Source organism: Struthio camelus, chromosome 1, assembly GCF_040807025.1.
Source record: "Struthio camelus isolate bStrCam1 chromosome 1, bStrCam1.hap1, whole genome shotgun sequence".
Taxonomy (NCBI): domain Eukaryota; kingdom Metazoa; phylum Chordata; class Aves; order Struthioniformes; family Struthionidae; genus Struthio; species Struthio camelus.
In genome coordinates, this window is record NC_090942.1 from 102,469,660 (window position 1) to 102,491,979 (window position 22,320).

At 38.8% G+C, this 22,320-nt stretch overlaps 1 protein-coding gene across 1 annotated transcript in view; it reads left to right on the forward strand.

Annotated features, from left to right (window-relative positions):
* LOC104144207 (suppressor of tumorigenicity 14 protein-like) overlaps positions 1–22,320 on the forward strand; it is a 24,236-nt gene continuing 1,916 nt past the window's right edge. Inside the window, exons 1-17 of the mRNA XM_009675052.2 lie at positions 1–72; positions 529–638; positions 944–1,106; positions 1,761–1,885; positions 2,824–2,891; positions 3,735–3,913; positions 4,010–4,042; positions 4,819–5,038; positions 7,806–7,945; positions 9,481–9,578; positions 10,650–10,762; positions 11,672–11,805; positions 15,123–15,230; positions 17,200–17,319; positions 17,978–18,161; positions 19,713–19,984; positions 20,554–20,690. Of these exons, the coding sequence (XP_009673347.2) occupies positions 558–638; positions 944–1,106; positions 1,761–1,885; positions 2,824–2,891; positions 3,735–3,913; positions 4,010–4,042; positions 4,819–5,038; positions 7,806–7,945; positions 9,481–9,578; positions 10,650–10,762; positions 11,672–11,805; positions 15,123–15,230; positions 17,200–17,319; positions 17,978–18,161; positions 19,713–19,984; positions 20,554–20,690 (2,175 nt within the window). The 5' untranslated portion in view covers positions 1–72; positions 529–557. The remainder of the gene's footprint in view (positions 73–528; positions 639–943; positions 1,107–1,760; positions 1,886–2,823; positions 2,892–3,734; positions 3,914–4,009; positions 4,043–4,818; positions 5,039–7,805; positions 7,946–9,480; positions 9,579–10,649; positions 10,763–11,671; positions 11,806–15,122; positions 15,231–17,199; positions 17,320–17,977; positions 18,162–19,712; positions 19,985–20,553; positions 20,691–22,320) is intronic.

The following is a 22,320-nucleotide window of genomic DNA, read 5'->3' on the forward strand; positions in this document are numbered from 1 at the left end:
TGATTGCTTTGCTCTTCTGTTTGCTCTATGATACAAGCTTGAGGCCGCCACGTTTACCACTGGAAAAATCAGGTAATCTTTGGAATTGCATGTTTCCGCTTTCTTATAAATATTTCGGTGGATTCCTTCAGGTTTTCATTAGAAGTCTCCTTGTTTACCTTGCTCTGGTTTGCTATAGGGTTTTTCATCTATAATTTGCTTGCACTTCATTTGCATAAGTGGCCTAAAATATCTTTTACCCTTGTATTTCTGAGAGGAGGGGGTAACCGATCTGTTTCCAAATTATGAGGTCCATATCCAATTGAGCCAGTTAGGAAAAGAAAGAGTTACAGTGATGTTGAGTTTGCTGCCCCACCTTCTTTGATTGCAGCTCAGCTGGCTCTCGCTTAAGCAGTATGGCAAAGGTGAAATGAGAGAAGCCCGGAGGTGAGGTGGGGTGGGGTGGGGTGGGGTGGGGGGAGGAGGGGGGCAGTACACTCTTCTGGGTTATGCTTAAGAAATGAGGTTCATCTAGGATTTTGTTATTAGCCTTGTCAGAAGGCGTTTGTCAAGACATCATGATATGGGCTTTCCCCTCCAGACGAGTTTCTGTGTACAGCATACCAGCTCCATACCGCTCTGAACCAACGGCTGAGCAGGTAAGAGACACCAGCTAAGCTTTACGGCAGAAGCACAGTCTCTCTCCCCACTTCATCACAGGCAAATTGCTTCTAACTGAAGTGATAGCACTTTTTTTTCTTTTCCCCCTGTAATTTAAAACACGTATCACAAATGAATGACCCAGAAATATGTAGGTTTCATACGTAACGTAGCTGGTAACATGAAAGATGCATCTTAGTTTAAACCCCTTTAACAGTTACAGAGGCAAACATAGTGAAATATGATACTATTGCCCTTCTTGCGTTGTCTAACTAATTGATGCATTCCCAATGTCTGTCTTTAGGAAAGTCCGCATCTTCGCTATTGTCAGCCTTACCAAGGTGGTGTGTGTCAGCGGTATTGTTTCCTCAAACGCCTGTATTTCTGGAAAAGATGGCTTCTAGGAGCATTGCCCATAACTTCTTTAATAGTTACAGTTATTGTACTGGTCCTGCGCTATTCATTCCGTAAGTGTTACTCTCGAGCATGGTCTGGATGGGACGGGTGTTTTGCACTATGTGAATGATTAGTACAGTAAGCTCTTCTGAACAGTTAAGCACATGCTGCATACAGAAACTACTGACTTTCCCTTCTCCTTAATGTCCTTACTAAGGCAAAAAAAAAAAAAAAAGAAGCACAATAATTAGCAGTTGGCAGTTGCACAGGAATAATGAAACTACTTATTTTATCTCTAATTTTTTATCTCTGCTTGGTACTATTATTATAACTGTTTTTTCCAAGAATCAATGGGAATTAACTGTCTTATTCATTTTTTCAAAACAGAATGGATACCTAACTTTTTTGTGCTTCTTCCCAAAACTCAGCTCATAATCGTTAAAATCCTCTCTCGCTAGAAAAGAAAAAAAAAAAAAAGGAAGCTTAAAATTAAAATCTATTAGTAGAAATGCCTATGTGAACTTGTACCTCATTCCTCTCCAAATAGCTTATCCTCCTGGGCACTGTTCTAGCAGTGGAACTGACTCTCACTAATATTCTGTGTTTCTCTTAAGAACTAATGCCTACTGATGCCGAGGAAAAATACATGCTTCTGCGAGCTTCTTGTTCTGGAAGCTTTTCTGTAATGTTATTACGTGTGCTAATTTCTGATCCTTTTTTCTCAGCTCCAGCTTTCTGCTTTATGTATATTGGTGGAAGTGTAGAAATTCCTAATTTAACATATACAAATGACCTCACTGATCCAAAGTCGCAGAAATTCCTCCTGCAAGCAGAAGCAATCCAAAATTATGTAAGTTCCCATATGTAAGCACAAATTTAAAAGTATTTATTACAGATTTAGGTTGGGATTGAGGAGAAGACTCCAGCTTGAGTCCCAACTCCAAATTTCGTTTCTTTTTTCTTCAAAATAATAAATTTTAAGCTAGCAAGTAGTTGGGAGGCATTCCACTTGTACAGCTTTAGGAACGTAGCTACACAGCTGTGGGTATGAGTCTCACAGTAAGGTCAGTATTTTCTAGATAATAAAACCTGGATGTTTCAAGGCTATGGACAAATTATTTTCCTTAACAGAACTAGAACTGTATTTTCTGTTTTGGTTTATTTTACTTTGCTTAAGAACTCTTCCTAGCTAAATTTTTGTCTTTGATCTGGATTTTTCAATTATGATTCAAATTCAATGCAAACCTTTTGTTTTGTTTTATTCCCACAACAGTGCTTGCTTTCTTGCACTTCTCCTGTAAGTCCGTATTTGTGAGATCAGTACTGTTTCCTGGGTACCTGTGAACAGAAGTCTTAAACACAAAGCAGTTCTCTGTTAGCCTGTATTTCCCAACAGAACTAATCTACTGTCTCAAAGCTGCTCTGTGCATGGCCAACATAAGCTGCTCATGTCCAGATTATGTACCAGAAATTTGGGACAAATTTTAAGTAACTAAAGAATGAAGACTAGAATAAAAATAGAAACCTCTTTATAAACACTTCTTCTTCTTGGCTTATTATCAAAAGCTGTCTCAATGTTTTTGTAAACATGATATGATTGAAAAACCATTTTTTAAAGGAAAATGTATGCACATTTATCCTTATTTGATACATTCTGTGAAAATGATTGGTGATGTCTGCAGGTCAGGAAGTAGCGAAAGAAATAATACGAATATTTATATAGCACAGAGATGGTACTGACACTAAAACATAACTCTATGTTTTCTTTTGCAATTATTTAACTGTCAGTTTGCAGAGTTATACGAGTCTTCCACCTTGGGGGAGTATTACTTGAAGTCTGTAGTGGCTGCTTTCAGGTAGGTTCTTTTACAAGAACATGCTTTAAATTAGAGATATTGATTTGTTTGTCTCATCTTTCTTGGTGTATTATGAATTAGTTATCTGGGAGAATCTATTCATCTACTTTTGATTTTGAAACCACAGCTCAGCAGCATTTTTTTCTGTACCACTTGCAGAATGGTTTTGTCTGTTTAAATCAAGTTCCCTTTTAACTTCTCAAAATAAAAATTGGAAGTATAATTTTGGCTTGGACCCTATACCAGAGCCCCAGCGAAGAAATCTAAATACACTGAGCAGGTGGCTGTTACTGTCGTAGCAATCCCTGAAAAATTCTGAAAGATCAGTCCATAGGCCATTTTGAAAGGAGGAGCATGACAGACTGTCTCTTTTAGAATCACTTGATTACTACTTTGTATAGGTACCTATACAGATAACTTCTTATCTCAACAGGAATTTTCTGAAATGTTCTACCAAAGTATGGGCTTAAAATTGTGTTATCATATGGTGTGAGGCTTTAAATAAAAAATATTGAGCAAAGAGTGTCTAGAACTGTAATACAGTCTTAAAAGTCTGTAGTTATCTGGCAAGGATAGAAACATCCACTTCCATAAAAATATTGCAAGGATTTTCTATGAAATGTTTTCCATCTCGGTGTGTTATTTTGAAAATATTTCTACTGTATAGAAAAAGCAATTTTGAAATAAGAGAGCTTTTTGCCACTATATTCAGGTGCAATTCTCTGCACAGCAGTTCAGCTTGCTATTAAGCTGTACAAGGCAAAAACATAGACCACTGGAAAGCATATGTCCATATATTAATTAGAATGTATTTATGATGTGGAGATTTTTTTTTTCTCACAGTGAAGGAGAGTCTGGACTTCGAGCTTATTACTGGAATACGTTCTGGGCACCACAAGATATGGTCGATTCTCTTAAACTAACCTCATTGGGACAAAAAGAAATCGGTAGTAAACAAGCACCTCATGCGTTCAGTTCTTCTGAGGAGGAAGATTTTGATGTCATTACAGTAGAGCTTTTTGGTAACAGTGTACCTGTCATTTAATACCTATTCCATCTGTTTTTCCAGTTTGTGTCTTTGGCTTGTGTAGCTGACAGTTATTAAATTTCACTTTCAGATTCCACAGAATATGATGTGATGCTAAAATCAGGTAATTATTCTTCTATCTCAGTGACTATCACATTGGGAAAAAAATACTCCTATAACATAAAAATGGCAGCTCCCCGATTATTCTTGTTTCTGTAAGGCCTAAGAACCAAACCAAACTAGGGCTGTCCATGGCCTGGGCTCCATATAATGACTGGGATGAAAATGCCTTATAGCTTTTATGTTAACGTTCTAACCTGAATGGTTGAAATTGAACAGATCCCATTAATTTGCAGTGAGAGCCATAGCTCTTTTTCCTTGCATTTTAAAAAAAGAAATGCCACTATAGAAAATTATATATAGTTTATTTGCTTCGTGGCTAGAGAATTTTGGTTATTAGTAGTTAGTGATCTCTTAGATACCGTAGAGCTTCAGTTAGGTTTCTCCATATTGAGCACATCTCAAAATTGTATAGTCATATAGTAAGTATTTTCATTGCATGGAGAGGGGTAAAGAGAAAACGCCAAAGGCAAGAGTCTGTTTTAGCAGAGCTGATAGCAGTTGTAGCCAAATCCTCTTCTGCATGTTGAGCATATGATGAGCCCATGGTGGTGGGGAGGTGTTGTGCTGCCTCAGCCATAGCAGGGGGAGGAGGCAACCTGGCCTGATGGGAACAAGCTGACACAGTTAAAAGAGTAAGGGAAAAGGTGACTAGGATAGCAAGAAGCAGGAGATCATTAGGTAGGAGATTACTGCCCCTTCTTAAATTTTCCCCAATATTTTTTTTTATTTACCTTAACTTACATTTATTCAGCCGCTGATCTAGCTTTTTCTGTATAGGCGTATCCTTTGACCTATATGCAAAGCCAGGCAACAACAGGACTCTAACACTGATGAATCCCAAGAAGTCTTTTTATCAGTGGAGGCTACGAGTTCCTTCTAACTATGTGGTGAGACTGGTAGTTACTACTTTGCATGGTGCCACTCCAGGGAGCTGTGCATCACACCAGTTATCAGCATATGATTTCCTTCTTCCTCTGCAGAACAAGATCATTACAAGGTATGACAGTACAGAAAAGAGATGTTTTGCTGAGCTGTACAGAGACTCTGAAAATCTAGTGTATGAAATTGATATCAAACAGGCTTCCAACGTGTAAGAGATTACAAATACAACTTAAATAAAAATCTTGTATAAGGCAGTGAAGAGATTTTCCATATTTCCCACTACAATGAATTATAAACTCAAAAAGATACAGTTTTAAAATTTTTTGAGCTTTGTATTCCATTACTTTTAGAAAAGATATGTTTTATAGCAGTCAAGTCATAGACAAATCATCATAACAAGTCTATATCTACAGAAGGCTCAGTCTTCAGAGTTACTGAGTAGTCCACCTGAGTAAATTAGATCATTTGATCTTGGAATCTTAGCAGCTACACTGCTCCCACTCCTACTGGATCAAATTTCACGTGTAAGCATGTTACTCACCATGAACCTGTCTTTATTAACAAAATAAATAAGTGAGCTTTAGAATCTGAGGATGGATGGTTTCAAGAGAGAATGCAAATTTTTAAGCACTTCTAGGAAAAGCCTAACTGAGCATGCAGTTTTGGTTAGTAGCATCTAAAATCAACTTATTTAGCAGTACTTTAACTTTCTTGAAATGAGTAGGTGATCCTCTACAGACTTTCATCTCTCTTCTTATGCAACAAGGCCGTAGGGCTTCCTGTTGTTGGCAAATTGTCAAAAGGCCAAGCTCGGAGTGAGGGCACGGTCTCTTTTAGGAGATGGTCTCAGACTGCCACCAAATCAGTAGTGTTGCACATAGGTAGTGTGGCACTGAGAATCTTATGCCTGATGCTCGGGCTGCATCTGCTCTGCTGCTGACTCTGAGCTATTGCTGGAACTGTTACTCCACCATGTTTTATTAGCAGTAGCTCAGCTTTTTGGGGAGCAGAAATGTGGAGCAGACCACAAGCATAAAAGCACCAGGAAGCTAGCAATACCAACATGGGTGCATGGCAAAAAGCATTCATAGAACATAGCTGTACCAAGTTGCAGTATGAAAGCTCGAGGAAACTATCCATGCATTGGAGTCTGCCTATCAAAGAACTGATGTTGAGCAACAGTGAACAGAATTTGGTGACTGAAATGATGCAAAGTACCCTATGGTAAAGTTGACTTTTTTGCTTACCTTTATTACCAACCTATTGAGTGTGCATTTTTGCATATGCCTATTAGTTTTTTTAAGTAAATTAAAAACAGCTAGTGACCTATTTTGAACGGATGCAGTAGAACTAATACAAATGTCTCCATTCTTCATGACAGACAGGAATTACTGTAACATTGCCTGTCTTTCCTTAACAAAGAAAATTGGTTGGTGTTTTCCAGAAATTGTGCGTGCATGCTACAATATTATTTTAACCACATGAAAGGTGTCTTTCATGTGGCTGTGAGAATGAGGTCTTTTCAGGATAAAATTGCTAGTTTTATCGCATGAGCTAGAGGAGAATTGCCATTAATTACTTCGAGAAGACAGCTTAGCTGGGAGATTCTTACTCCCCTCACCTCCCAACATTCAGTCCTTGGGTCACAAATTGTGCCTTAAATGATTCTGACAAGTTTTTGCAGACTGCAGTAATAAAGATATTCAGCTACAAATGAATGAGCTGAGATATACCATAAAAGGAGATGTCTCACGCGGATAACTCTTCTGACATATACTGGCCTTGCTTTTCTGATGATACTGTGGCGAAAGGTACAGCTAGAAGATAAGGCAAGCTCCCGGCTCGGGATGCGGAAGATCCAGGTGCTGAAATTTTTCCACTTGGGGGTGGGGAGGGGACTCAAATTGTTCATTTTAGAAAAGATTTGACAAGTATCACAATAAAAGGATATTGTAATGACTGCAAAAGAGAAGGTAGATCACAAATCCTTGCATAGTGCGTCTTGAAACGGGAGCAGGGAGTAGCCTGCTAAAAGCATAAGAGGACTACTTTGAACTGAAGTTTTAAAAATTAGGTTTAACACTGCCACTTCTGGAGCTCAGCGACAAGCGATAACTCTGTCAAAGGACTTGATGCAGGGCTGTGGTGGAAATATGCTGTTACTGTGTGGTCAGATCTTAATTGTTTTCATTTGCTGTGCATAGAAGTAAAAGCAACTATTAGAGATTTTTCACACATAGATTTGTAAATTGAAAGACTGATTTATTGAAATAAAATCCAAAATGTGCTCTGGATTTCAAAATGGAATGGGTATAAGAATTAATTTACAGATACAAGAAATAGCATCTCAAATTACAAGACACAGTAAGTTTTCAAGCTTCAGGATATAAATTAACTGCTCACTATTTAAACCAAAGAAGAAGAAATAGTTGCCATGGGTTGCCTCTTGTGACAGCTTGTGCTGTCAGCTACGTGAAACCAAGCTGAATGCTAAAAGATGGCAAATGTTTTGAGCTTGTTAAGTGTTGCACAGATGCTCTGCAGCACTGGCCTTGGTGGTTTTCTCAGTACTACCCACTGCTTAGGGTTTAAGCAGCCTCATCTGGCACTGCCTTTCTGATGCTTCTGCAAGTCTGAAAGCTTCAGAGTACCGGTTAGGCAGAATATCCATGATTTTCACCCTGAGTGACTCAGCTCTGGGGCTGGGAAACTCTAGCATCTCGTGTAGTATCAATTAGTTGGAAGAATAAAAGGGAAGTGGTAGCCAGGGGAATACTTCTGAAACAGAGATGACCAGATCCGTGTCATTTCAGCCTAATTTCTCAACAAAAGTGACTGGAATATGGGAAATGTGTTCTTATGCAAGGTTTGTGATATTTCAGATGGTGTGGGCCTGGGGCCTGGACTCCTCCTGTTGTACGTTTAACTTCATCGAGTAATGTAATGTTGCTTACCTTCTCACTGGACCAAAGAGAAGAAAGGAACATACTAAAAGCTCACTTTCAAGCTATCCCTAAAATCAGTAAGTGATGAATAGTAATTAGAGCCTGATGTAAGCATGCTTATTCCTCTTGTCGCTTCAAAAAAAGTTGGTAGTGCCCGAACATTTTTTTTTTTTCCTTTTGGAGGAAAAATGTTGGTGTAGAAGTCAGGGAATTCTCATTTTGATCCACTTAAAAGGGATATCTGAGAACTGAACAAAGAATAGAGAATATCTTTCTCTCTAGTGGATTTTGTCTTTTCCAAGCCATCTTCCCCAGAGATTGCTCTTACTGCATGGATAACCTTGTCATCCACAAATATAGTAACAAAGCAGCCAGCCAGATAGACTTTTGGCACTATATCGAGCCCCAGGCTAGATAGCCCCAGTCGCAGAGCAGCACTTTTATCAGTTTTGGCATTTTCTCTCAAGCTCAGGGGAGACATGTTTCAGGAAAATGGAGAAAAAGAGCAGAAAGTTACTTACAATACAAGCCTTTGGTCCCCTTCTGAAAGGAACTGTACAATGTAATGGACTGTGTAAGAAATCAAGTAGATTCAGGACCCAAGCAGGATGTTTCTAGCCTATGAAATGATATGAATTTTACAGGAGTTGTGGTTGATTAGTGAAATATTTTGAATTACAATAAGCTGCAATATTTTACTGGGGTTTTAGAGGCTTCAAAGTGGAAAATTTACCCACAGTTCTTTGGTAAGGTTCATCTATTCCCTCTCTAACTGAGGGAAATTTGGCAGAACAAAGAAATTGACTGTTTTTTTAACCTGTGGAACAAATCCTAGGGGATAGCCTATCAAAAACAACCTTCTTTAAAGTTTACACATATCAGTTTATGCCTTTATGGGTGTTGTGCATGGCAAGTATTGGCTTAAACATTACAAATTAGACTTGCTTCACTATTCTGGAGATTGGTACTCAGAATTATGAATAGTCCAGTTTTGCTATTAAAAAAAGTGGCAAATTATTCAAAATTGCATTGCTTCCTCTTGTCTTTATGTATGCATCCACTGCCTTACCTGAGGGGAAACAAAAGCAATAAGGACTGAATGTCTAGGAGCGTTTTTGGTAGAAAATAAAATCCCAAAGATAATTGTTCAAATATGACATGCATTTTCAGATTGAGAACTGATACATACAAACCTCCTGGTGTTTACATAAAATTAATTGTAGGTATCACTTCATTGGGCTAAATGTTTTTTAATTTCTGAAAAAGTTTACAGAAAAGGTCAGAGAAAATTTGAAGAGCAGGGTTATGTTGGGTCCACATTTATTTGCTTTTTCCGTTTACTGTAAAAGAAGAGTTTTCTAAAACACTGCTCAGAGGTGTTTTGTGCGTGTTCTTAACTCTGGTTTGATCCAAAAATGAAAGGACTCCAGAGCGATGGGGAAGTGGAAGTTTGCATACTTCTATGTTAATATAGGCAAAAACTAAGTTTAATAGGGTCATGATCCATTCTTCTAACCCCGTGCATAGGGAAGGAGCCTAACAAGTGAAATAAGCTTTGCATTTTAGCCCAGCAGAGATAATTGTGTTCCTTGCTGATATATTTCTCTCCTAGTGTGTGGTGGGCATTTTATCTCCTGGAACGGGACTCTGAGTTCCCCTTATTACCCGAGTTACTACCCACCAAACATTGACTGCAGCTGGATCATCCGAGTAAGTCCTGGGACCTCTTAGGAGTAGTGGTGATTTTTGTGAGGTTCTTTGCTTTATGTGATATGGAAGTAAACCTGGGAGAAATGTCTTTCAGTATGGCTAGGATCAGGGGGAAGCATATCAAGACCACTGCACCTGACTCATTCTCAGGTACCCTGTTTTCCTCCTGTGCTATGCAAAGGACAAGTGCCAGTGGTGGGAGGGAAAGATTACCAGCTTCTAAAAGACCGAGTATTGTTCATGACAGAAGTGAAGCGCTGGATATGAGGACAGTTCCTAACAGCCTAGCAAATAGTTAATAGTTGTGGCTTTACTTCTATAGTAGAAAGAAGAAAATGGCAGGTGTATCATGTCTTATAATGTATCACGCTCTATTTTCCTGAACTCTGCAAAACCAGGACTTTTTGTGGCTCAGAAATTCAGCTCTGAATCTCCAGCAAGCCCCTGGCTGTTGGAAACCAGCTTTCATGTAGAAACCTGTTCACCATTGGCACTAACTTCCTCCTGCATTTACCTGTTGCTCCATTAAGCATTTCACTGCTTTTTTGACTTTCCCTGGAAAAGGGCTCCCTTGATGTCTATGAGACTGTAGCAGTCTCTACCTTTCACCTGCTTGATGAAAATTATTAGCAGCTTAGAGTGTAAAACTGTCATATATATGCAGGAAAGTAAAGAAAGGCTTTCTAAAACACAGCGCTCACTTGGGCTTCCAGCGCATGAACAGCTAATGCAGTTGTGTGGCCAGCTGCCTTAGGTATCTTAAATCACTTCTGTGATCTACCACCTGGCAGAACATACATAGCATGAATCACAGATATAGTGCTTTGGACTGGCTGCAGGAAGGTTTACACTCCTTTATCTGGCACAATCTGGCAAGGTAAAGTTAGAGCTAAACATTCTATACATGTTTGAAAAGGCAAAGTTTTTGGATTTTCATAGGTGCTGCTTCACATCATAAAAATGCAGTATTTTCAATCTGATCCTAAGTAAAATAAGTTTTACTATTAAAGAAGTGTAGGGTTCTTCATTTTGTAGTTGTGCGTGGTGCGATATTTATCCTTTCACTTCTAGGCACCATTGCCTGGCTACAAGCTGTCATTAAAAATCCTTGTAATAGAGGTTCAAGAGAAGTCTCCAGGTTCCAGTAAATGTGATAAGGACTGGTTAGAAATTGATGGAGTTAGGTGAGTCAAATACACTGCCTATTTTCTGACATATTAATTAATTTGTGCTTTGATATTGTGTACCACACACTGTACTTAAAAAAAAGTCTCACCACTTCCAGTGCAGAAAGATACATTTCAGCGAACAAAATGTCGTATTTCCACTGAATTTCAGCAGAATAACATTCTAAATCCTACCTGAGTACCAAACATTTGTCGTTTGTCAAACATTTAACCATCCTGCTTTTCCTACAGTGATAAATACTTACTTTGTTGCTTCCCTTAAGAGCAGTGACATAGAAGACTGCAAGATTTTATACAGCTGCAGTAGAGCTGTGAATTCCTGGCTCTGTCCTTTTTCTGGGTGAACAGCTTTTGTCATCTTAAGTTTTCTTTTCTATATCAGTTACTCTTTAGTGCCTGTAATTGTTTTTGGTAAATAAGGCAATTTGCAATGTGTGTAAAAAGAAGTATTCAGAGTGATATATCTCTTGGAAGGAACGCATGGAAGTTGGTGACGGTTGTTGGGTGTGTGATTTCATTGCTGGATTTTTAACCTCTCGCATTTGCAAACCCAGTTAGGCACTCTGAAATCAAGCATGCCTAGAAGTGATTTGTATTTCTAAGGTAGATTGTGATGCTGATCCTCTTGCTGTATTTTGTTACAAAGTCTGCTAGTCCCAGAAAAGTTGCTGGGGGTGGAAGGGTGGGGAGAGGGGGGAAGGAAGGGTGGCAGTGGAAGACTTTATTGTAAATAAGACTTTTGATACTCCTGTTAGAGCTGAAAAACTTTTACACTAAAAACGACTTATCTTTGTTGTAGTGCTTTAGAGCGTTCTGGCTTTGGTACTCTGCAGTAACAGGAGAGGTAGCTGGGTGGCAATGGTCAGTTTTGTTAGAAATTAATTGTTCTGGTTTTTGCCTTGCCAGATACTGCAAAGCTGTTTCAGAAAGCAACAGAAACAAAGAGTATGGCTATTCTGTTGCAGTCAACTTCCATTCTGATGAACTGGTCACTCACAGAGGTTTTTATATTGAGTACAAAGCCTTCAGTCACACAGACTGTAAGTGGATATGCATGCACTTTCATTTTTAAGGACCTTTGAGAAACCATGCTTGATAGATCAACTGCATACTTACCAACCTGCCTTTTTTTCTTAACCTGATTTCAAGACAGGGATATCTGGAATGTAATTATGTATTTAATTGATTAAATAGATTTATAAAACTAGATAAGCGATGCTTTTGGAAGGTAGTACTTTGTTTCCAACTTTTCACAAAGCTTCTATAAAATGAGAAGTAGAAGTGAAATTTCCCAATTACTTGACAGCTTGCCAGTATTTTAAAATAGCCAAAATGCAACTTGCAAACAGCATGGCCGAGAGGGTCTAAGCAGGACTTTTCAACCAATAGGAGTTAAGTCAGTCTTCTCTTTAAATTCACAACTCTGCATACTCTGAATCAGCTTCCAGGGTGATCCCAAGCCAAGCTTCCAGGTTTGTCTGTAGACAACTATTTCAGTTTTCATTAAGAGTCAGTGAGACCCTTTTTCCAGAATGTGTTGCAGAAAGATGAGTGTTTTGGACAGCCACAGCCCCATTCCTGGCTCCCCAACCTCCACAGTTCTGGAATAGCATCAGATGTTCTTGGGCTTTCAGAGGTTAGATATGTTGGCTGTCAGAGGGTGGCTGCTTCAGCTTGTAATATCTTTCTTAGAAAAAACTCATCGACAGTATATTCTTTGTAAATATCCACTCTTCACTAGTTTCCAGAAACATTCTCACTTTCTGTTTCTAACCTGACCAACTTCCTTTTCCCAATTAACTTCTAGGTAGCTGAAATGCTCCATAACTTTGAGCTCAGTTCTGTTTGTGAAACTTCCTCACATCCTCAGGTCACTTTGACTCAGTGTAGTTCTGTTTGTTACTGACTTAAAAGTATGTGTGTATATATGTGTATATATGTGTGTGTGTGTGTATGTATGTGTATAAATACATATGCACACTAAGGTCTCTGGTACAATTTCTTGTTTCGTGCCTTGCATCAGAAATAAGTGACAGATTTCATGACCGGTCACTCACTGTTGACAGAGTTTTGTGGCCAGAGCGCAGCCACCAGAGGCAGCCGTTTGTGCAGCATTTCCTGCAGAAGGGCACAAAGAAGGGCTTTTGACACTGTCTCCCGTAACATCCTTACAGAGGAGCTGATGAAGTGCAGGCTAGATAAGTGAACAGTGAAAACTGGCTGTGCCAGGGTTGCCGTCAGTGGCACAAAGTCCAGCTGAAGGCCAGTCACTAATGGTGTCCCCCAGGGGTCAATACTGGGGCCAATGCTGTTTAACCTCTTCATTATGGACCTAGACAACGGGACCGACTGCATACTTTGGAAATTTGCAGATGATGCAAAACTGGCAGAAGTGGCTGATACCGCAGATGGCTGTGCTGCCATTCAGAGGGACCTCGATGGGCTGCAGAAATGGGCAGAGAGGAACTTTTTGAAGTTCAGCAAAGGGAAGCGCAAAGTCCTGCACCTGGGGAGGAATAACCCCATGCCCCAGTACTGGTGCATGGGGGCCAATCAGCTGGAGAGCAGCTTTGCAAACACAGGACCTTGGGGTCCTAGTGGACAAGCTGAACATGAGCAGCACTGCACCTTCCTAGCGAAGAAGGTCAGTGGTATTCTGGGTTCATTAAGAACAACTTTGCCAGCAGGTTAAGGGAGATGATTTGTCTCCTCTTAGCTGTTAATTTGCCTTTAGTGCTAGAGAGGAGGAAAATTTAAGTGCACTTGACCTGGGCAGAAAGAGGACCTTTTTGCCTACTTATTCTTCTACAGCTTACCTATTTGCTTATAGAAGCTAATGTCTGGGGCTTGGTTTTTACTGGCAAATCTGAAAAATGGAAGGGACAAAACGTTTCTGATGTATCTCAAAGAAACACCTTAAAATCAATATTAATTGTTTTTATAGGTAAGTGTGAAAGCAATTTCTAAGTGAAAGGCTGTTTCATAATGAAAGTACTAGACTTGAAAAGTGTTTCATAAAGCACTTATTCACATCAGAAATGAAGAAGCTTGAGCATAGCAGCACAGAGATGAATTTCTACAACATTTTAATGTCAGGTACTCTGTATCTGTAATGCTAAGGAAAATTCCTAGACTTCAGATTTTTTTTTCTGTTGTTACTTTCATGTAAAATGTAGTATGTTAACAAATTAAAGAGGTATTTGCTCTAAGTAGTGATTATGCATCTGTGCTGACTCATTTTCAACCCTCTGAGTCAGGCAGTTAATGCGAATTAAAATTTCTAAATCCATTTAGGTGAATGTTGATTCATTAAATTCATACTGCCTGCTAAAATCTTTGGCCAATGATGTCAAGTAAGATAACATTTGCTTTTTTAACATTGAATTGAGCTTATAAATGGCACTAGCCTTAGCTTTTAATAGCCTTTTTAACATTTGTGCATGACAGTCCTATCTCAATATGCATTTGGACCGTGACAGCATTCCTATTGCCATTAATTCTTTATCTTTCTAGCTTGTTCTCGACAATTTAAATGTGCAGATAGAACATGCATTCCTTCAAGCAGCCGATGTGATGGCTGGAAAGACTGCTCAGATGGTAGTGATGAATTAGATTGTGGCAGGTCAATTATTTCTCTTGTTTGTGTCCTTCTGCAATCATTTTTTTTCTAGGAAGTTTAAAGATTGGCTGAAACAATCTCTAAATATTGGTGGTTATCTTTAAGAACACATGAAGAATGTGGGTGAAGAACTAGAAATCTAGAGAAGAGGCCATGCAATGTGCCTCTAATAATACTCTATTCAATAAAGATAGAATCTCAGCTTAAGCAGGCAATCAAATAAACTGGTGGATTGCCTAGGTCACTTTTCTGCTGAAAGATGACCTGGAGGTGATAGCAGCTCAAAAGCTGAGTGTGAGTCACAGTGTCATGGAGCTGTCTTTTTTTTTTTTTTTAATAAAAAAAAAAAAAGAGGAAAGAAAAAAGGGGGGAGGGTGCAAAAACGTAAGTATCACACTAAGATGTAAAATGGGAGTTTGAAAGGATATTCCCAGCAGCAGTGGGAAGGCCTCAGCAAGAGTTTGGTAACCAAATTAACACTGCACATCCGAGAAGATGGGGAGCAGTGGAGACATGCCATAAAAAAGCAACGAGAAAGTAATCCAGGGTCAGAAAGTGCAGAACGAGTTACATAATGCAGCGAGTCTCTCTATTACTGGAGGCCGTTAAGAGCAAGGTTGGCTCGTGTCTGCCGTGGATGGTACAGTAATGTCAAGCTGGCCAGTGGCAAGGAGAGCAGCATGTGGCCACTAGCCAGCTATTTGGATTATAAAGCATTTACAGCCCTTTCTTCTTCAGACTGTAATCCAGAACAGCTGAACTGCGGCAATGGGAAGTGTAAACATCAGTATAAGACTTGCAAAGGTGATGACAGCTGTGGGGAAGACAGTGATGAAAATGACTGTTGTGAGTATATCTTTTTGTAAACTATTTTCCGAGAGATAGGGAAGGTACAAGCAGGAATATGCTTTATTTCATTTTAATGGATAAACTATCTCCTTAATTTTGTGACTCTTCCAGTAGATACGCTGATTATAAATCGAGTTGAATTCACTATCTGTAAAAATCCAAATTAAATTTGTTTGGGTTTTTTTTCTCTCCTTCAAGAAATACATTTGCAGTAAGTGCCTGTTAACTTGCTGCAAAAGACTTCAGGTAGCTGTAAGGACCAACCCACACCATCTCAAATAGACATTTTTAAAGGGCATATTTGTTTTCTGGGTGTTCTACCTGTCTGACTAAGCATTACAGACCAGCCAGTCTGAAGAGCAGAATAATGAAGACAGCTCCCACGAATTCTTTGGGTTTTCATGTCACTAGTTATGATCCGTTTGGAGAAGAGTGAGAAAAATGAACAGTACTTCAAAATGGATCAGTAATCCAACTAAATACTTCACTAAAATCTACTAGCTATTTTTCTAACTTAATTAAAGAAAAAGGAATACACCTGTAACTACCTGCAGCTGTGGTTTAGTTGTCAACTATTTCCTGCACTGTTTAACAGCAAGAATGATTCATGTTGTCACAACGGGTCTTCAATGCTTAAAACAAACCATGTGCTCAGTCTTTGTTCTCCTAGTAAGGACCTATAACTTACTAAAATCCTGCTCTGTTCTAACCTTTCCTCCATTACAGAATCCTGCACAACTTTAAACATGAGGGGTAACGCAGGGATTTACTGGTGGTATAAGCAAAGCTAGCGTATACAGAGACGTCCTCTGTCTGACTTCATGAGGTCACACTGTTGATTTCCGAGAGTCCTGTTGACTAAGTACTATCTAATTTGTAAAAGGACTTCTGAAATGCAGTTCTCTTATGATATGGACCCATTGTGTTAGTCATTCTGCTTCACATAACCTATTCCCATAATGTGAATGGGAACCCTTCTGAATTACTACTGAATTTAGCACTTCTATGTAAAAAAAACATGCAGAGTGTAACTAGGGCTTGCCAGAGTCTAGGCAAGAAATTAATGAAGCAAAATTTGGGCTAACAGTTATTTTAGTTAGGTGACCTAATCACAACTTGCTGGTGATCCTATGAGAAGAACATTTTTCCCCTTACTGCTGCAGAATCAGTTCCAAGTAATCTAAAGGAAAGAGACATACTGGTTTTAGGACTCTTGCCCCTTGCTACATGCATGGTCTCTTTCCTGTAGGCATACAGGGACGTTGCTGGTACTGCTGATCTCTCAGTGACTTGCTGCATTTTACCCCTGTAACACTTGCCTTGCTTTGAATCTTAACTCCTTGAGGTAGTTGGCACTATGTCTTGTTTGTCGAAAAAGTGCCTACCACTTTTTGGAGGTCCCTGTAAACAACTGATAATATGTATGATAATAATGGATGCACAATGCTGAGGTCCGTCAGGATTCCCATGTTGTAAATCATGATAGCTTCTTACCTGAAGACATCTTGGAAAAAGCTTTAAAGCCCTTGAATGTTTTGCTCAAGCTTTCTTTAAAAGCCAAAATAACCCTGACTTCTGAAGATCATCTGTTGTGTAGATGTGTAATTTGTAATGCCAGTAGCACTGCTGGTAGAGGTAAAACCACTAACTTGACAAGCCTAGCTCATTTAGTTTAGAGCTAAGTAAAAAGGGAGTGGAGGGCAGCTGGAGGCTCTGCTGCCTATCTTATGGTCAAGGGAGACTTAAATTATTGTGATTATTAATCAGAGCGGAATGTCTCCCCCATAGCAAGACCACTTTACACCAGCACAGATTATGACTTCAGGCAGACTGCAGTATGTGGCTTTGAGGAGCTTTCACCATATCCTCATTTATTGATGAATAGATTGAATGTGAACATTTTCTTCAGTCATTAGAAATCATGGCTCCAAACGTGACATTGTATCTTATCTCTCTGTTATTTCAGCCTACAAAAGTTGCTCCCCTTATGCATACAAGTGCCTCAATGGAAAATGTCTGCTGAAACCAAATCCTGAGTGCGATGGAATAAGAGATTGTGCAGACGGATCTGATGAAATGAACTGTGGTGTGGTAACATTGATTTGAAAATTAGTTAATGACATTGGGACTGACTCAGGAATTGATGGATCCACATTAGTGGATCAAGAATTGATTAAATTAGATGTGAATTTAAAAAAATTGAATATGCAGGTAACAACTGTATGAAAAGGTCTGACCTGAATTTTTCACTGTCTCATTTTAAACCCACTGACCCCTTGTATCTGTGATGATCTATTTCAAGCAATGCTCACTTCCAGTTTGTTAAGCTGGTGAGCATTAGTGCTTGTTTGAGCTGAACGAAATGCAACTAGTCAAGGAGCTGCATATGTAAGGAGTGAAGGGATGTCAGATTTTAAGTAAACTTTTGGAAACAACCCAGCTTAGCATTGTGTGGAGCATCTTTTTGAGTTACGAACCTCTTTAGTAAGCTGCAAGAGAGGATGAACAATTACTGGTTTATTCCTGAACAGCCCATAGATTGAGAGTGAAAATGGGCAAGTATGCTTATCTTTTTTTCCAATTGCATAGTAAGAAAACACTATTTGGTGGTTTTTTTGTTGTTGTTGTTGTTTTTCCTCCATGGCTTTGAGGTCTAAGGATAAAAGTAAGTTTACGTACTAAGTATAACAATGTAAAATAACCTTACGTTTTTCTTTACTATTTTATTCAATTATTTTTATTAGCTTGTGGAAGACACTGGTTTAAAAAAAATAGAATTGTTGGAGGTGAAGAAGCAAGATCTGGAAAGTGGCCTTGGCAAGCAAGTTTACAGATGGAAGCGCATGGCCATGTATGTGGCGCATCTCTTATTTCAAACAGATGGCTCGTATCTGCTGCCCACTGCTTCCTGGATTCTGATTCTGTAAGGTATGAACAGGCGATGTTGTCTTAGGGTAACTGCAGTTTGATAACCTTGCAGTGCTGCTTTCAAGAGTCTGCAGTAGCTATTCCATGTGTAGGTGTATTGATTCAGGGTATTACTGCATGAATCCTGAACATTGTACTCTACAGTCTTCAGAAGTCTTATGTGTCCAAAATAACTGTTCTGCCTCCATTGCCAGTAAACCCTGCATTTCAGCCAGGGAAAGACTTGCAGGTTAATGACAGGTTAACAAAACTGTTAACCTAGAGGGAAGGGTTTGCTAGTCAAATTTAGGGTAAACATCATATTTTAAAGGACAGGGATTTTCAGAGGAGAATCTATGGCCTTTGCTGCCAAGAAAAGGACTGTTTGTTGAAAAGTGGAGTGTGAAGTCACCTAGTATTCTATTTAGGTTGTGCAAATGGAGAATGCATACCTCTTATGTGTGGGAGGGAAGAAATAGGTGATTTTAGGGTTTGATAATACACTTTTCTGACTTCCAAAACATGGTGTTTACGTCCTGAAAAACATTAAAAAAAAACCCATGCATTTGAATTTCAATGACTGTATGTATTTTAGTTAGAAGGTAGTTAATTAGATCATGACTGGATACGTGGCAATACACTGGACAAGATTTACAGTTGAACTTTTGCAGCTTTTGTCACAGGCAAGCCAGTACTCTGTGTAAATATACTTTTGTATGTGGTCAAATGAGATTGAGATTACACTGTTGTTTGTCAAATACATCTCAGTTCTCATGGTGTAACATGGGCATCTGTTTCAGTAATGATTGCCTGTAAGATTTTCATGGACTAGGGCATACAGCACTGGAAAAATCTAGGTTTTCTGTCCTTGTGTACATAGTCTGGCGAAAAGAGAGAGAGAACGTCTACTCAGTTCCGTTGGGTGTATTCTACTCAGATAAAAAGGATGTGTTCACAGCTCAGTAAAAATGGGGTATATTTACAGCTCAGTTCTGTTTGAAAGCTCAAACTACACTAATCACTGAGCTCCAAGAAACCCATTGCTAATTGTTCAGTCTGGTTCTGCTTTAGCCAGTACCTCCGTGAAATGTCAGAATAGATGGTTTACCTCCACACCTGTGCCTCCCTTCTACTTGACTAAAACTTGGCCTAAGCCTGTTTTTGTACTATGGGCTTCTGGTAAATCAGTCATGGCTGCTTTTTGTGCCAGCAGAATACCGTACAGTAGCCTGAGTTACAGAGCAAAACTGCGTGGCTTGCAATGGCATAGCTTGTTTCATTCTGCTTTCATCATACTTTTATGGAACCCAACTCTGGAAGTATTGCAGAGAGCTTTGCTTTGTGTAAAGAGGGATGAGAAGCACCCATTGCAAGGAACTGGTCTTACAGTTCCAAGAGACGGTTCCTGTTAAAATGGGAAGCAAAATCATAACTTAATGTTTTAGTGGAAAGAGACTATAGTGTATCTCATAAGCAGTATCTACCCCATTTACTTTGTTTTTGATGGTTTGATAAATGAACCAATACTGCATTACTTTCCAATGAGATGTTCTAAAACCATTCTCTTTACAGATTCTCTGTTCCTTCGGGATGGAGAGCATATATGGGCTTACGTGCCATTAATGAAAATAGCAATCACGTAGCTATGAGATCAATCAAAAGGATTGTTATCCACCCACAGTATGACCAATATGTCTCAGACTATGACATTGCCTTGCTGGAAATGGAGACACCAGTATTCTTCAGTGAGCTGGTACAGCCCATTTGTTTACCCAGCACCTCTAGAGTATTTGTTTATGGAACTGTCTGCTATGTAACTGGCTGGGGAGCCATAAAAGAAAACAGTATGTTTATTTCCTGGATATACTTCTTGCAAGTTTGGCTTAATTTCAAACTCTAGCCATGAAATATTTATAGTCATAGGAGAATATACCTGTGGTTTACCTAGTAGTTCTATAAAAAGCTAGAAAATATCTTTCTGACCTATGAATTCTGAGTGTTTGCTTCTATGGCAGGTGATAGGTGTGAATATGCATCTTCTGTTTGAGGATCAAGGATGGTCTCACAGACCATTGAAAAACAAATGACCCTAGATTTACAAAAATGTGTCCCCTTTTATGCTCAAGGCTCATTTTGTCTGGGGAATACCTAGTAAGGGGAAGCAGCTGATAAGGATAAAGACTAAGGAAATGGAAAGGCAACAGTGGTAGTGCATAGGCACCTTTACGTCTAGAGCTAGCGTATATACTACAGTCTCAAAAGCCGCGGGCAGACAGCAGTTAAAGGGAGAGGGATTACTCTTCTGCTGTTAGCTGGGTAAATCTTGAGTTTGGAGCCATTCTCCTCTGTTTTGACTGTTTCCCTGTTAAAAATGTTTACTGCTATAACCTTTGCAACATTTGTATTTTTCTAGGTCATCTTGCCAAAACACTACAGGAAGCTAGAGTGAAAATAATTAACCAAAGTGTTTGCAACAAGCTGTACAATGATCTGATCACAGCGCGTATGCTGTGTGCTGGAAATCTTAATGGTGGCATTGATGCATGCCAGGTAATCTGGGACTTGTGGAGAAACTACAAAAGAATGTTTGCTTTTGTTGGAAAACTGTTCAGATTTAGGTTTTTTTGTTTTTTCTCAGTAATAAAGTGAGATGTCTTGAATGTATGGTTAAATAATTAACATGGCAATTAAAGTCCCTCAAAAACAGGAAATGAAATTTGGCATAGATAATACCTGAATCTCTTGAGAAATGTAGATTTGAAAGAGAAGGGGTAAAATCTGTTGAAAAGATTTTTTTTTCTTTTTCTCTTCAAAAGTTAACCTTCCTATTTAAAAAAAAAAACAGATGTAAGACTAAAAGGAATAAAGTTAGGGCTATCCGCTATTTTTGCTATTCATCTTGATTTATTTATTTATGTAGGAGTTAATATAATGTTACAACAATGTGATGAATAACATATAGTTACAGTCGCAAAGAAATGCGAAAGGCAAGGTAAGCTAAATCCAGTAAAGGTGGTTGAAATGCTGCCTCTGTTGGTTTCGTATGTTCAGTCATGTGTCTTATGACAAGTTTTGACTACGTTATTGTATCACGAGCTATGTGACCTAATTTTTTGGCACACACAATTAATCAGAAACTGTTTTTAGACATACTTAACTATCTTGCCTTCCTTCTCCTTCCTGGTTGTTGGACTAGTGTGTACTTTATCAGTATTTAAACTTATTAAGATGAATATCTGCTTTCTAAATTAAAATACAGTCATTGTAGCAGTTACTTTTTAAATGGAGAGATATATGTTACTGATTTTAGTCTGTAGTAATTTGTTAAATTTGTATTTAATAGAGTTTTGCTGTTTTAATGTAATAGAACAATTTTTGCAAGATTATAACTCTAAAACATCTAGCCTTTTAACATACAACAAAAGACAGGTTTGTAGGATGATCCTGCAGTTTCCCAGATCTAGTTCATTGAATTATTATTTTTGTTCACTTAACATTTTGTTTGTGTATAACCTTAGGCCTTGGAATTGTTTTGCTAAGATATGCACTGTGATATGCCAAAGGCTTGATGTTCCTCCAAAAAATGTGTTGCCTCAGAAATGGCCTTAAGTTTTAGACATTTTAACCAATTTGGCTAGGTACTATACTGGTCAATCTACTTTCCAACACAATCTGCTCTGTTTCTGTCCAAGCATATTGGCCCTCTCTGTCTTAAACTTCTTTGTCCTGGTAGTGTCTGTGCTATTTCTTTTTTATTTTCCTGTCTCTAGCATACCTCCTGTGCAGTGCTAGAGAAGGATGATGGTGGCAGTTCAGGAGATCCCCACAGTGTCCTGGAAGCTCTTTAACTATAGTTCCAGGGTTGTGGGCATCCTAATTTGTTTCACTTCTTCATGGACATGAAAGCTGTGCATGTATCACACAAGTTATGTGAAGCTTCCAAACACCCTTCATCTTTAGATGATGTGATACTTCCAGTAAGAAATGAAACATGTACACTTTCACACTCAGTTTTCTTATCACTCTGGGATGTTCTTTGGTCTTACATGGTTCCTCTTTTCAGGATCCTTCCTCCTTCCGCATGCATACAGGTCCTTTGGTCTTTTAAAGCTTCCTGTATAACTGGCCAGAATATCCAGTCTCCTTTCTGAAGTCATCTTAAGAACAGCTTTTTGAGTGG